The following is a 15,661-nucleotide window of genomic DNA, read 5'->3' on the forward strand; positions in this document are numbered from 1 at the left end:
ACTGGAGTTTGGGAAGTTCATGTCTGTTCGTACATCCGTAACATTTCAATTTATCTCCGAGGGCAGGCGCTTTCACCGAGACAAACATATGCACCATGAGTTCGGCTGTGAGACAAAACACGCGAATTCGCAACCATGGGCGCGATAACGTAACTCTATTCCAAACAAAAAGTGTTCCAAAATCCGGACGTCAAAATGACGCGACAGTTTCTGCGTATGGGGGCGGGAACCAGCGACGTTTTTCAATCTGTCCAATCAGCAGCCTCCATCGTTGCCGGAAGTATGTTTTGCTTGTTTTTTATTTGAAAAGGGACCGTATAGCAAGTGGCATAAAGACATAAACGTCTGATAAAAGAACAATTGTATGTTGCTGAGAGTAAAAGTGTTTTGTAATCTTTTAACGCAAGAGAAGTTGAAGCGCACTTGAAAGTAAGCACAAATATTTTAATTTTTTGAGTCATAGCCACACACGTGCCAATTCCGCATCCAATCCATTTCGCTACGCACACTTAAGATGGCGGCTACGTGAAAACAGCTGATCGGTCCTGTGGCCCGCACTTGGTGTATATTTGTCCGTAACGTGATTAGTTGAAATCTCGCCGTACGCGGTACTTTCGCCCGAGAATTCTGGAAGCTGTGAACATCATGAAGACTGCGAAAGCGTAGTGCTCGGTGAGTAAACGCATCATTCTTTCTTGTGCTTAGTGACTGAGCAGTACCATCTGAACATCTGCTGGGTGATCGCATGGTGTTCACTTTTGCTTTTATTCGCATAGGATACGGAAGAATCGATGAAGGTTGGAAGGCATCTCAACAGATAGCTGGTAAGTAAACGTTTTCTATAAACGATCGCAACTGTCTCCGAATGTAGTCATGATTTAAATCGAGGGTGGTCTGTAAGAGAGGCTCATTTTTGTTTCTTTGCCACACACTGCTGCGCAGTGATCCATTCCCCCGTGCGGGCGGTACAGATGCTTCTGCTGGATATTCGCACGATAAAAGTTTTTTTGTTGTTGTTATTCACTTGTGTTAAATTTAACGTGGCATTTATGGCGTGATAAAATAACGACACATTAAATGAATGTAACCGTTATGTTTTAACGACGAATTGATATCTGAAACGGTACGATTTGTTGGTATTAATTCGCTGCGGTCCGGCGAAAATTGAGCGCGAAAAAGAAATGGCGGAGAGTAGCAACAGCGCGCGCGTTTCGGCCGCGCAGGCCGCTATGCTAGTGGAGTTTATGGAGCAGCATCCGTACTTGGCGAGAGGCTCCACCAGCCTCTCGCCAAGTATGAGTGCTGCCCAAAAAAGGGAACTGTGGGCAGAGATTGCCGCTGCCTTGAACGCCGTCGGGCCGGCAGTAAAGATAGCCCGGCGCTGGCGCCTGTATTGGGCGCGCATGACATATGAATGTAAAAAACTCGCGGCGCAGGTTGGCGCCGAAAAGAGGTGAGCCCGCGACTAGCAACGTCTTCGGAACGTATAAGCTGACGGTGTTCATGCATTTGCAGGAAGACGGGAGGTGGAAAGTTGGGCGGCCTAGAGGGTCGAGTGCTCGCCGTGCTCGCCCATACCGGCCCAGCTTCCGCCCCTGCGGATTTTTTTCACGGCGATGCTGAGGTGAGTAGCAATGTTCGTTGCTATGTGTACCGATGTCGGGCAGTTACACCGTGGTGAATATTTTTCCGTTGTGTGCTTGTGTGTGTATTCTTACAATTCAACACACATGCCAGCACATGATATCCGTACTTTGCAAGAACGGAAATGCTGCCCCACTGCTGTTAGAAACAGCTTGTGGTGGATTTCATGACTCGTTAATCCGAAAAGCATTAGCGACGAGTTGTCAAAGCTCCAAGGCACTAGTATGTCGCATGATGGATTAGGAATTGCGTGATAAGTGAAATAGACATTGCAACCAGGTGATGGAACTTAATCACATTATGTCCTGTACTTTATTGTTCCAGGAGGACGCAGCCAGTAGTAGTGAGGAGTCCGCTGAAGTGCCCCCTGCCCCACCAGCAGCTGCGCGCGTCTCGGTGGGCACGGAGCCGGGGACCAGTGGCACTGCACGTAAGGCACTTCAGCAGCTATTGCAATACGAACACATCACTCCAAGCATTATCTATTAAGAGCTTAGAAACAGAAATTGTGTATTTATATTATTTGCATGGCAAAGAAGAAGTGCCTGCCTAAGGGTCGCTGCAAAATGGAACAATAATGTGACTGTTAACATCATTTGTAATGCAGCGTACAAGCTGAAAGTACTATCAGTGTAGTATTTTATGATGGTGTAGTGCCTTTTTGTTTATGCAAATTGACTGTGCATTTTGTGAACGGTGTGTTGCCGGAATTATTTTTCTGGGCTTCGACCTGATAATGAACCAGTAAAATGTCTATGCAGGATGGAGCGAAATTAGTTTTCTTAACCGCTGTTTACTGATTTTATTTTTACGGACCATCAGCTCGGCAGCAGCCCCGCAGGCCACCCCGACTTCAGGTCCTCACGGACGCCGCATCAAGGACCGCCGCGGACTATGCCCGGCAGAGCCGCTTAGCTGAGGCGGCAAACGCGGAGGCCGCAAGCTTCCACCAGCAGTTGCTGCAGCAACATCGGCAGGTGCGTACAACTTGGCCGGGTCATTTTTTGAAGAGGTGATTAGGGCACATGGTAATAATGTACATTACAACCATGTTACACATGAGAGGCATGTGTAGTCATTTGGCTCATTGGCTCATGCACGTTTATACATCTCCTTTGAGGTGTTCTTTAACACATAGCAACTTACAAAACATTTCCATGGTTGCATGTATCGCGACAGCATGATCATAATTTGTTTAACAATTCAACTAGTCACCAATACTGCCTTCTGACAGGCAGAGGCAGCTTGGTATGATTTGTTACGTTTCACACGTTTTTAACATAACAGACCATGTACGTTTGCACGGCCATTTGTCATGTCATATGTGAATGATCTCGCTGCCCTCAAGAGTAACCTTGCTGAAACTGCAAGACTTGCAAACAGTGCAAATAGAGCATTTACATTGCATAACCTGTAGCTAACTAAGTGAATTTGTTTCGCAGCTGGTGGAAGAGCAGCGAGCGACGCGGCAAGTCCTCGAGCAGCTGGTGGCCGAGATGCGTGGTTCGCGAGAGGCGAACACCCTCATTGCGACCACGCTGCGCCAGCTGCTGGCTGCCCTGGCCGACCTGCGCGCGCCGCCTCAGCATTAAGGGGCAGCTTTTTTTTTTTTGCCATATCATCCTTTAGTGCTTTGTTAGGTACAAGTGTCACCTATCTATGCATGTTTTTTTTTTTATGCAGCACTAAAGGATGATATGGCTGTTTTCCGTAATTTCTGTCCCTAATCATATTTTTTTTCCAAGGTAATTTCTGTCATGTTTATTTTAATATCTAGTGCAAGTTTCGCGTTTCTGTTCATTACCGTGTTTTTTTAGTGTGTCATTTAGTCATTTTGTGTAATTATCTATGTTCTATCTATCTATCTATGTGTAATTATCTGTCATGTTTATTTTAATATCTAGTGCAAGTTTCGCGTTTCTGTTCATTACCGTGTTTTTTTAGTGTGTCATTTAGTCATTTTGTGTTTTTATCTATGTCCAAGTGAGACGGTATAAGGTATATTTACAATTTTTGTCATATTTTTGCCTTTCTGTTTTTTACCGTATTTTTTTCTCCAAGTTCATTCCATGTGTATTATTCTTTGTCCAAGTGAGACGGTATAACTTATATGTACATTTTTTGCCGTATTTTCGTTAGGTGTTGTTCACTTTTGTTTTGCTGTTACTTATATGTTTCAATGTGCGCCGTTCTTCCACGGAAGATACACTGTGCAATCACTTTTACGCCAACTATGACATTGTCTCGCACACATACAGGTGCGCTTTATAACTACAATACTGTGATAACTGGAAATCAATTTTCATGCTATATGTATGTCATGTTTGCAATGTATAACCATTTGTGCCTACGCAAAGTAGCCGAATTGGTATTTTTGTTAACACCAAGTGTACACACCCGAGCAGCAGGAAACGAAAGAGCGCTTTATTGCGAGAAGCATGTGTGTTTATACACAGGCAGGCCAGGCTTGCACATGCGTATCAATCTATACTTGATGATGAAGCCACTGGTCACACCAAGCACCTGTTACCTGTGGTGGTCGCTGTGATATTTCAGGTGTCCTTACCTATGATAGCAATACAATCTAGTCCCCATTGTAGTTGAGCACAGTTTGCGACGTATGTAACAGAGCCATCGATGTGGCCGCTATTTTGACATTCGCTGCCAGGCTGGTCTTGCAGCCGTTATATGAAATACCGTTTTAGTGCCAAGCATTTTCTCACTTGTCGTTCCTTAGAAGCATGTCATGGCTGCTTTATATTGCGATCTTATTACGGCACTAGTCATTGAAAAGAAACTGTTTTGTGCTACAAACATGCCAACTACATAATAGAGAAGAGATCTTTCTTGCTGTTAAGTTGCTGGATGAAGAAAAATGGTTGTCTGCGAGTTCAAAAAAATGTCATTATGCTCGTGTCATATTTATGCAATTTAACATCTGCCAACGGCCCAGTGGTAGTGCACTGGGTCCCATGTAGTGAACATCACACGGCTATTTTGGCGCCATGAAGCCATGCTCTGTGTACTTGTCTGTCATTTGCTTTGATGAAAGACGGCATTGAAGATCGATCACATGATTTTATTTACAATGCAGATATAAATAAACGATTTTAAACAATGCAAGTTGCACTTGAAATGAATATTTACAATTTGTGTTCCTTCAATTTCAGAACTATTTACATATGTACACTCTCCCAAGGGAGAATAACGCGCTTGACATGCCAGGCGATCATTTTCGGCATAACTTGGCCTTATGTCAAGGAACTATGCGGTGGCTGTGTGGCAAAACAGCGCAGGGCCTACAAGGTGCGTGAGCACAGTACACATGGTGGAGCGAGAAGTGTTGTGCTTGGCAGCAGCCCAAATAGGAAGCGAGGAGGCGAAGACCAACATCCTCCCATGCACAGTGCAGATGGCGGTGACAGTGTCGGTGATGACAGAAGCAACAGCAGCAGCAGCAAATCATTTGGCGAACCCCAGCTGCCCAGAGAAGTAGCTACAACATTCTGCTGATGAACACAAAGTGTTCTATCCACAGGTACTAAATGAAAGGCTCTCATGTAGTGTCACAGTGGAATGATGCAATCATCTCCGGTAGTGACAGCTCACTGGCAGAGGACACGTGAAAACGCTGGTTATGATTGAGCACATTCTATAAAAAAAGCAGCACGCTATCCACTAATTGCACACATTTCTTCACATTGGTTCCTGCTCTCTATTAGATGTGTAGACAGCGGTAATAAACATCTGCCTGCAGTGTCAGGCACATGTTTATTGCTGCTGTCGGTGCTGCTGTCGACGCAGCCGCCTTCGCACCCTTTGCAGGTATCGCTGGTGCTGCTGCCGTGTCGTGCCAAATGAGCTAATAACATTATCCCGGGCAGCACAGCCTCTCATGTACATCATGCGTGCTGCCCTCACTTGGGGAACTCTCTGTGGGGAGGGGTTGCCACTTTCATCGTCACTGCTGCTGTTGCTGCTGTCATCACTAACATCATCCGACAACACGTCACCTTCATCAAGACACAAGTTGTGCAACACTGCACATGCTGCAACGATGTTGGCAGCGCGCTCTGGTTGGTAGTGGAGGGCGCGGTACCGCTGAAGGCAGCGAAAGCGGCTCTTCAGAAGCCCAATGCACCGCTCCACTACGGACCGCATGGCAGCATGTGCAGTGTTGCACCTGCCTTCTGCAGTGTGTACGGGAGGGTGGCCTGTGACTGGGGTCAGGAGCCATGGTTCCAGGGGGTAGCCGCTGTCACCTGCAGGATCATAAAAAATGGTATGAAATCTGCACAAAGTTTAGTAGGCGAAGCATGGGTCATGTAAAATGCACCTACTACAGAAAGGCTGCAATAAAGAAATATACAGGCTGAGCACCTGACCCAGCTGTGATCACAGGTAACAATAGCTGGGACACAGCATCCCTATTTGCAGCAAGGCAGCTTTTTGTGTAGTCTTCATTCACAAATGACTGTCGGTGTAAAAAAAGAATGTGACAACGTGTGCACTGTACACTCACATTAAAAATTAGTTGAAAGTAAGGTTTGTTGTCACTTTATTTCGTGCGGATACCATTGGAAAATTTCTACATCTCGCCTATACTTAATAACCTCACTGTAACATAAGGGGTTCGGGCTTCGATATTCTCTTATGCCTGTTTCACATGCTGCGACTGGAACGACGAAAATCGGTGCTGTCGCACGCGTCGCAGAGCGATTTTTAGAGGGCCCATTTCACATGATTGCGATTTTAACAATGCGACTGGTGCGATTCCCAGGGTTGCTTACTGCCAGGTTTCATGGCACACGTTGCACAATTATTTTATTGTAATGAATAAAACGTTTAACTTATAATATTGTTGACTTTTCTTTATTAGGAGCAAATAATATGCTTGTTTTGTAATTTAAAAACGTGTTGAAGTTAACATTTGTTTCGGAGTGCGCGACGGCGGTTTCTGTAGTTCAGTGCGACATCGCGCACGTAAACAATGGTAAACAGCTGTTCGCAGGTGGTTCAGCGATTCTTTATTCTATGGTTCAGCGCTGTGTGTTATTTTATCTACCTTCTATGACCGTTTCGTTCTGCCTGCGCTACAACAATATACAAGATGACCTATCGACAAGTTCATATAGCTACCCTCACCGTATATGCAGTATTCGGAATTCGGCTGCCACGAAGTTGTCGTGTCAGCCCAACAAGATCCTCGCGCTACCCGTGCTCGGCGTCAGCTTCTGGAGAAATGATGCGTGTATATTGCCCGTCATTGCGCATATGTGGTGCCTGCTCCTAGCCATATTCTTACGCCAAACGCAACAAGAAGCACCAACCCGAACGCCCGCGTGTGCCCCTGAACGAAGTCTCAAACGATCTGTGTGATTACGACGTGTAATGAAAATTGTGTTGTGAAATTCAACCTTAGCGCTAGCCTGGTTCGTCCATCGCCGCGCTCGCGCTGCGAATGTATATATGGGAGCCCTCTCTAAATATTTCTAAAGGCGCAAAAGCCGACGCATCAAATGTTTCGAGCAGTTACCGTCACTTTTGTAAAAACCTGTACGTTGTAACATAGCATTCTAAAAGACACGCTTCTCGTCCACTTTGTTGTCCCGTGTCTCGCGCTGGTAGTATACTAGGAACTTCTAACAAGAAGACCATATCAATACGCGCTATTCATAACGCAGGATCGTAGGCCCACGGCAGGCGGACTTGCCGTAGAATTTTTCAGCTTTCTGCTCAGCCTCGCACGCCTCTCAAGGTTAGCCTGTTTTGTGGAAATAAATATTATTATTATATTATTAATGTTATTAGATATTATAGCTTCTTCACTGTAATTTATAGCAATCATCCGGATTTCTTAAGCTAGTCATGCATTTAACCTGTATTAGATCAACATTGTTACGACGTGTTTACGGGAGTCATTTAAAACTAGATTGCTCAGCCAGAGAAAGAACAAATGCAAGCCTCAGTGTTTATTCCAATTTGGTATTCCTAAACAGATTGTATTGGCAGAATTTTATGCCTGCTTGCATTTCCTGCAATTCAATGTTCAGAGCTGGAGAAACTTATTCCTTTTCTTGCTGTCGAAAGGCTGCTTCAATGTCGATAGCAAGCTATAATTATTCATTTCGAAAGTGTTAAGCAATGACTATATGTCTAAGCTTATCAATGCATTTTTGTTCTACGAACACAATTAAGTTTTCTCTCTCCCTCTCATTGACAGCCATGGAGTGAAACTGTTCACTTTCATAAGTATCCGGATGCAAACATTCTGGAGTTTGTCCTGAGCATTTATCTGCATCCTATAGTGTGCATGTATGTATCAAGTTTTTGTGTTACAATCGCAGTGATCTACACATATTGTTATATTGCAACAAACAAATTTATTTCACTTTGTTTTCAAATCTACAATGTGGCCATGCAGTAACGACTGCATTAATAAGCAAAGAAGAAAACTGCAGATTCAGTGTACGTGTTGGAATCTATGCGAAGTGAAGTTTTTGTCAAGTGGTCAATTAAATACTGTTAAAGTAACTGCGATATATACAATTTGTCTTATTTTCAACAATCCAACATGTCATCTTTTGCAAGGTTTGCTTATGCACCGCATAGGTCACAACCTTAATGTAATGTAATTTTTATGCATTACACTGTTCACAAACCATACCGAAACGCAAATGGCAGTTAATGTAGATGCACGCTGCGAGACATCAATGCAGTGACGTTTGTTGAGCAAGAAATGATGCGAGGTATATGCAGATAAATGAATGGCATGTGCTTATATACATATTTATTTATATACCTCGCAGGCTGCAAGGTTGGAGTATTATGCGAGGGGGAATAGAAAAGTAGCTACAGAAGGAAGAAGGGCACAACATAAAAAAAACATCAAAAAAAGCAGTGCCAATACATTGCACCAACTAGTCCGTGTTTTACTGGCACAACATTATACAATACTTAACAAACAATAACAGAAAAAGTTACTGCCCGTGCACCCTGTACAGACAGTAAACCAGCAAAGCTGAAATGTGCAGCCCCGGTGTTTATCACTGGGTTAATTTCAATGGTTTATTCAAGTCTTTCTATATTATTGGTTATGTCTGTGTTTCTTAATGAGGTTATGCACATGTTTGGCTTGGGTTTATCACATTGTTTATTTGGAATGCCACACATTGCACTTTGCAAGATCACTATCATGGAAAGTGCAATGAGTGGTTCATTGTGGTATTCCAGCGGGTCCATCAAAGTCTTTCTGAATTATGTTACACACTTGTGTTTTTTAATGCATTAATCATAATGTTTATGACTCAGTTATGCACTGCAGTTACGAAGTGACACACCGGGGCTGCACATTTCATTTAATTAAATACAGGGACACATTTTCGAACCTATTGGGAAGTCGGAGAGAGACTGCTGCACGCGTGCTCTGCTGCTAGAGAGAAACGACGTCACTATCGGTCTAGCCAATGGCCCACCACACCTTTGCTGTGAGATAATAATGACATCATGATCTTGTCTTAACCCCGTCCCCCTCTGTGTCCCTTCCCTGCAATAATACGCAGATAAATGTATGTTTGAAATGCATAAGCATTTCTGTCTACCCAAAAAGAAATGTCGCCGTCCATCATGCAAGACGAATGCAATGGCTCACACCCCCTTAAACAATGGCTCATACCCCTACACTAGGGTTTTTGGGATCGGACCATGAGTGTTTCGCCTAGGCATATACAGCTTCACTGTAAAAAGAATGAACACCTTTCTGCTAGAAACCAAGGCAATCATGAGGTGTATTAATATATGAAAGTTTATTGAACATGCCGAGTAAATGCTGTTCGACAAGCAATAAACCGAATTTACACAAAAAGCAGAAGCAAGATCTGATGTGTGTCCATACAGATTCCAACAGGAAACGCATCCATCTCTGAAAGTGTAACAGTGGCCATGCTGACACAAGATTCTCCCAGAGTGTTTGCATCTACAACATCCATAATTTCTCTAGGCAGCCGATCTCCACAGAATGCTAGCTTCTTCCTCTACAATGCACTCTCCACATCTGAGCGTGCATTGTAGAGGAAGAAGCTAGCATTCTGTGCAGATCAGCTGCCTAGAGAAATTACGCAAGCTGTAGATCTAAAAATGCTGGGTTAATCCTGTCAGCACGGCCTCCGTTAGAAATGGATGCATTTCCTCTCGGGAAACACACATGAATTTTTGATTCTCCTTTTTGTGCATGTTCAGTCTATTGCTTGTCAGCGAGCATTTACTCGGTGTGTACATTAAACTTTTGGTTGTTAGATCATCTCGGTTTTCTTGTTTGCCCTATGTGTTCTCTGGTGCCATCTGCAGCCAGGCTATTCGTTTTTTTTTTTTAGACTGCAACAAGTCACTTTAATGGCCCTCATGATACCTTATAAAATCTTTTATTTGGCCAATGTAGCAAGAATGTACAGTGTGAAGCAGTAAGAACAGGGTATGCTAACTTCTGATTAAAAGGTTTATTGTGAAAATGCAGTGATCTATAAAGGTTACCACAAAGTAGTACAGCAATAAAACCTGATAAAGACTAGTGCTTGATGAAACCAAACATAAAAGCAGGAAAGGGAGAAAATACATATAGATATACCAAGTCCAGGGAAAAAAAACATTGTGATCATCAAGTGTGCATGTGGCTACCTTCCAGGAAACTCATTTTTTTCCCAGTGGCATGGAACTGGAAGTATGTGCTTGCATAAACAAGCTGTCAGTCCGTCTATTGGAATAACAACAAAGTTTCTTGAAAGGTGCTGGCATGCAGGATTGGCAATTGTAATGATTTTTTTTTCTTGCACTTGGAATTTTTCTATATTTTCTTTCTGTAGCATCTTTATTTATGTTTGCCTGTATCAAGCACCAATTTTTATCTATCCTTCAAAGATGTCTTTCTTTTTCTGGGGAAAACTCGGGGAAGGCAGGAGATGGAAATTCAAGACGATGAGCAACATGAGAACAAGGTGAAAGTAGGAGCCAACGTTTTCACACGTGGACCTTGAAGAAGACAAGTCCACTTGTCGAAACGTTGGCTCCTGCTTTCACCTTGTTCTCGTTTTGCTCATCGTCCTTTTTTTGTGCTAATTTATATAACTCGCCACATTTTTACAAATGAACCTCAGTTGAAAGTTCGTCCTCATCCATATCTAGTGTCATCCTGTTGATACTGCTTCATGCTATCCACTCTTGCAACATTTGTGTGTGTGTGTGCACACGCGTGGATTTGGATGTGAGATCGGGCCCTTGGGCAGAGGTATCATTCTTCTCCTGTGCAGCCTTATGAATTCATTAACTATACTGCAACAGAAATTCGATGGACAGGAACGAAGTGAACACACCGAGTACTTCTTTCTTGTCTGTTGTCTATCTGTAGCACTTTAGTTAATAATGAATATACACAAACTCATCTAGTTCTCAGTTATTATGTCAGGCTTATAAGCCCGCTTGTTTCCTGAAATATCTGCATGGCTATGTATTCTGTAATTTAATTTCTGGCTATGTGCTTGCAAGTCGCGTGTCAATCTCCTGATTTTCCCGACAATCTTGTGTGATGTGCAGGCCCAGACAGTTTCTGGTGAATCCATGCAGGGTGTAATCTGCACTACAAGTGCTGCTTTGATTGCCTTCAGTTCAGCTTTTCTAGGTGTAGGATGACCTGGAATGGTACTCACTTATATGGCGTTTAGTTTTATGTAGTGTCATACTACTGTTACACTGGTATTGCCAGATGAGTGTACTATATGTGCCTTATGTTTGCTTGCATTTTCATGATTGGCAACCTCCTCTGTGTGTTTGGCAGTTGCATATAGTCTCCTGCCCTAATTGTTTGCCCCCATATTCCACGGTATGGGCCTGTTGTGTTTCAAGTTCAGGTACTCCCGAGGTTGTGTTTCTGAAGGGAGGGGTAGTCATCTTTGCATCTCGTATGCTAGCTGGCATAGTATCTTGGGACGAGGTTCTGAGCTCTTGAGACAAAGAATTTGTGCTGCAGGCTGCAACTCTACTCCGTCTAGGAGCTTGTTCGTCAGCTCTTTTTCATAGAGGTCATCAAGCATGGTACAGTTGGAAAGACCTGTTATTACTACCCGATGCCTGTATTCGATGAGTTGTCTTTTTTGTGTGCTGCTGGTAATTCATACCGTGCCATACCTTGGACACAAGCACAGCATCTGCGATTTTCTATAGTATGCACTAGTCCACCCCCATTATTTCGAGATTATTCTGTTCACCAGGTGTGGAAGTTGCGTCCAGGCATTGCATAATTGTTTCACCCACGTGCTGGCTCTGCCGTCACGGGCTTACACTAGCTGAGGATTTGTGGATGTTGACTTGCGGGCATATTTGTCCAGCTATGTGGATCACAATGTGCAATCTTGGGTAGTTCTTGATTCTAGTCTTTCTTTTTTTTTCCGACGTCCATATGAGCTGACTTATCAGAAAGCGAGAGGCCAGACTGGCCAAGAAAGTCTGCAGTGTTGTCGAGGGCTTGTTGCATCATTCTTGATTTCTGTATAAGATAGCTTTCCCATGGACTGTAATACACCATAGGCTGTAGTGTTTCTTGTAGTATGCCCGTGTTGTTGGTGTGTGTGCGCCAAATGTACCTCCAACTCTCACCTGAAATTTTCTGTCTTTCAGAAAGTTGCTGTTTAAGTGCTCTACCAGAAATGTTTTTGCTTATCGTTCCTCTTATTAGAGCAGCATGAGGTACTGTTGTTAAAAGCCTTTTCACTCTCTTCACTCTTTCATAAGCAGTATTACACAATGTCCTGCAATAAAGTTTCTGCTGCTTATGTCCCACTCATATCTGCCAGAAGGGACAACTCTCGAAAAAGGTTTTCTTTGTGCTATGTGTGCGACGTAGTATGAGCATTCATGCCTTTTATACATCTGTAGAACCAGCTTCCTGACAGAGTACTTGCTACACCTGCTCATGCTTATTTGTGCAGTGCTGTTGAACAATACATATCGATGCAATGAATATTTACACACTCGAATTATCACGAAAGATGGTTGGTTTACAATTCTGCCCTTTGCTTTCTATTGGTGTTAGATTTTGCATAAGCATGCCCCCCTATGCAATAGTATTTTGAAGTGTAAGGGTTCAATAAAAGGTGATGAACTAAATCTAAGTGCAAGAGCTTTTTTTCTCACCTACAACTCCCATCGAAATGCGACTTCCATGGCTGGCAAATCAACCCCTCGCCTTGTGTTGGCAGCAGAATGCTATAGCCACAGTGGCAGGTGAACAAATTGAAGAACAATATTTCTGTCTATAATTTTTTTTCTTGCCTGTATGTAAGTAAAGTTTGGAATAAATTTGTCATGGCAAAAAAGCCCAGTTTATGGTCTTTTATTGAATAAGCCACATATTGTGTATAGTTGAAACGCAGAAATTTGTTCTGAAATCCTTGGGTGATATATGTTCTTGCAAGTAGCATGGTATTTCATTACTTATAAAAATAATAATCGCAGCGGATATCGTTATATGGATTTACACACTAATATATGTGATCACAAACTTATTAGAAACTTACTAGAAACATGGAAGGCATGTTTCTGCACACTTGATCCGCTGTGAATGTGCAAGAACTGCTTGTACTGGCTGACTTCACTGCACAGTTTTGATTTACTTTTCTTCAGCGTGTCGTTTTATACTGTTTTATCCCCACAAGAACAGGCCGTTTGCCTGCTTTTCGCATTGTTGCACGAGTTCTACATAATTGTGCTGGAGGGTACGTTGTCACTTTGCCTCTATAGCAAGCAATTTAATTAATCTGCTAGCTGTACAGTTGATTACCTTGCAGAGCAAGTGTTCATACAGATGCAGTAAGGATACAAAGTCCGCAACATAGCCTATGTTTATTGGTTTCTGTGCAAGAAAAAAAAATCTCCAGAGAAGAGGTGCAACTTAGCGTGCATGTAATATTTTATTCAAGCCACGGATTTAATACTACCGTAGCAAATTCATTACGATAGCCTACACTTTTGCTCTGTCAAATTTAATAAGAGGCAAGATAAGCTTTCAAGATGAATCGGGAAATTCATGCTTGAAAACCGACAAGAAAATGCAACTGAACGGTACCGCGTTCAGCGCAACGTAGAAACTTCGGGTACTTTGCTGTCTTGTCATTTGCCCTTGCCGAGGTTGAAATAATTCAAGCTGCTCCGTAAGCGCGATTTTTGCATGCTACTCAACAAAAGAAAATTGTGACGACCTCGTCGTCTGCTGGGGATCGAACACCTCCTAGGACTGACAACTCGCAAAGGCGCACGAAGCAAAGGTGAAAATGCACTTCATTTGCTGTGTAGCGTGTCAACAAACGCATAGCAATAGGAGAATGCAATCTGTACAAGTTTTTTATTCTCCCTTAATTCGCGCACGTACCTAATTCGATGATCCACGTCTCCGCGATTGCACTGCTCGTGCGAGACGCCATCAAAACAAACCGGCGAAATAGCTCCGTTGACAGCTCTCCGCGCAATTTCGACGGAAAATCGCAGCGATCGGTGCGACGGTGCGACTGTGCGACCAACCGGTTGGTCGCAGCCGAAAATCGGGGGGTCGGCACTGCGACTGCGATTTTCATCGCAAACGACGGAAATCGCACTTCCGGTGCGACGAAAATCGCATCATGTGAAACAGGCTTTACGCCGCGAGCACGCTTTGCTGCCAGAATTGCAACTGTACAAAATTTTCCCGCTGCTCACCGAGGAGGTGTTCGCCGGCCTTGGCAATATGCCCCTCCAGGAACCGACGACGCAACCACGTAGTTCTCCAGACGTGGGCGTCGTGGTCTGACCCCGGTCGCAGAGGGTCGATGGCGAGGATCCGCATGCCTGCGTCGCAGATCTGACGAGAGCGCGCACAGCATAAGCCACGCGTTGCGATCACGGGCCAATTAGACAAAAATTAAGATACTTACGAACATTGTGTTGAGGGCGTAGTACCCTTTGCGGCACATGAATGCCGCCTTCTGCTCGCCCTTCGGTGCGATGATGGCTATCAGGCTGCCGTCCACGCATCCGATGACGCCGGGAATGGAGCCGCGTCGAAGGAACCCTTCCTTCACGGCCGCCTTCTCCTCCGACGTCCTCGGGAAATGGACCCACTTGTTGCGGGCCCCGGCGTGGACGATTGCCTCCGCCACGCGTCGCACACACTTGCTGACCGCAGGCTGGGTCACGCCGATCGTCTCCTCGCTCCCTACCGAGGCCTGAAAGCTGCCCGTTGCGAAGAATCGCAACGCGCACAACACTTGCCGCTCCACCGACAGCGCTGAAGTTCTCACGCCTCCGAGTTCCTCCGCCACTTCGTCGCACAGCCACCGCACAGTTTCTTTCTTCAGGCGAAAGTGCCGCCGAAACTGATCGTCTGGCATGTCAAACGCATCCTCGGGCTCTCTCCTCCCGCGCCCGCACAGACGAGCCGCCGCCGCCGCCGCCGCCAAACAAACCACGAAGGCCGCCATTTTTTTCTATTCCAAACGGAACGGGGCACTCACCGGCTATTCCACGAATTTGCCGGGTTTGTTCGGCATAATTAAGCATAATGAGTGCGTAAACGTCACTTTGACGTGGCAGTTTTTGTGCATTCCTGACGTCGCTTGACAGGCAGGAAAAATGGGCGCGGCCTCAAAAAATTCGACCAATGACCGAGCGGTGTCGGCCATGTTGGAATAGAAACAAAACGGAATAGTTTTACGTTATACCGGTCCATGTTTGTAAAATGCAACACCGGCAGCCAATGTCGGTGAAAGGTGATACCAGCTAATCCTTTGTTTCCTACGATGTAAACGATGCGCGCGTTGTCTAATCCAAGTATATGATTTCACAAAATGCCGGCCGTGCTCTCTCACGTTTCTTTAAATATCAGGATGTCACCTTGCGTGTGCTAGCAGTAGCGGTGGATGTTGATTCCAAGTGTATGTGTGAGAAACAGTCAAGTTTTGGAACCACTCCGGTGGTGGCTGGCTCAACGCTGGAATAC

At 44.4% G+C, this 15,661-nt stretch overlaps 2 protein-coding genes and 1 long non-coding RNA gene across 6 annotated transcripts in view; 2 read left to right on the forward strand and 1 right to left on the reverse strand.

The window, feature by feature from the left end:
* LOC135912025 (uncharacterized) overlaps nt 1-15,661 on the forward strand; it is a 128,271-nt gene that overhangs the window by 93,328 nt on the left and 19,282 nt on the right. The gene's annotated exons all lie outside the window — the stretch shown is intronic.
* Nucleotides 598-3,274, forward strand: LOC135912024 (uncharacterized). Its single transcript, XR_010567539.2, has 6 exons — nt 598-672; nt 777-824; nt 1,516-1,624; nt 1,969-2,074; nt 2,467-2,621; nt 3,087-3,274. It is a non-coding gene; the product is annotated as an uncharacterized lncRNA (long non-coding RNA).
* LOC139057658 (putative nuclease HARBI1) lies at nt 4,812-15,272 on the reverse strand. The gene is made up of 3 exons (XM_070536280.1): nt 14,598-15,272; nt 14,383-14,524; nt 4,812-5,906 (listed from the first exon to the last, which is right to left on the reverse strand). Exons 1-3 carry the CDS (start codon nt 15,141-15,143, stop codon nt 5,416-5,418), a joined length of 1,179 nt encoding a protein of 392 aa, XP_070392381.1. The 5' UTR covers nt 15,144-15,272; the 3' UTR covers nt 4,812-5,415.

Source organism: Dermacentor albipictus, chromosome 3 (genome assembly GCF_038994185.2).
Source record: "Dermacentor albipictus isolate Rhodes 1998 colony chromosome 3, USDA_Dalb.pri_finalv2, whole genome shotgun sequence".
NCBI classification, from domain to species: Eukaryota; Metazoa; Arthropoda; class Arachnida; order Ixodida; family Ixodidae; genus Dermacentor; species Dermacentor albipictus.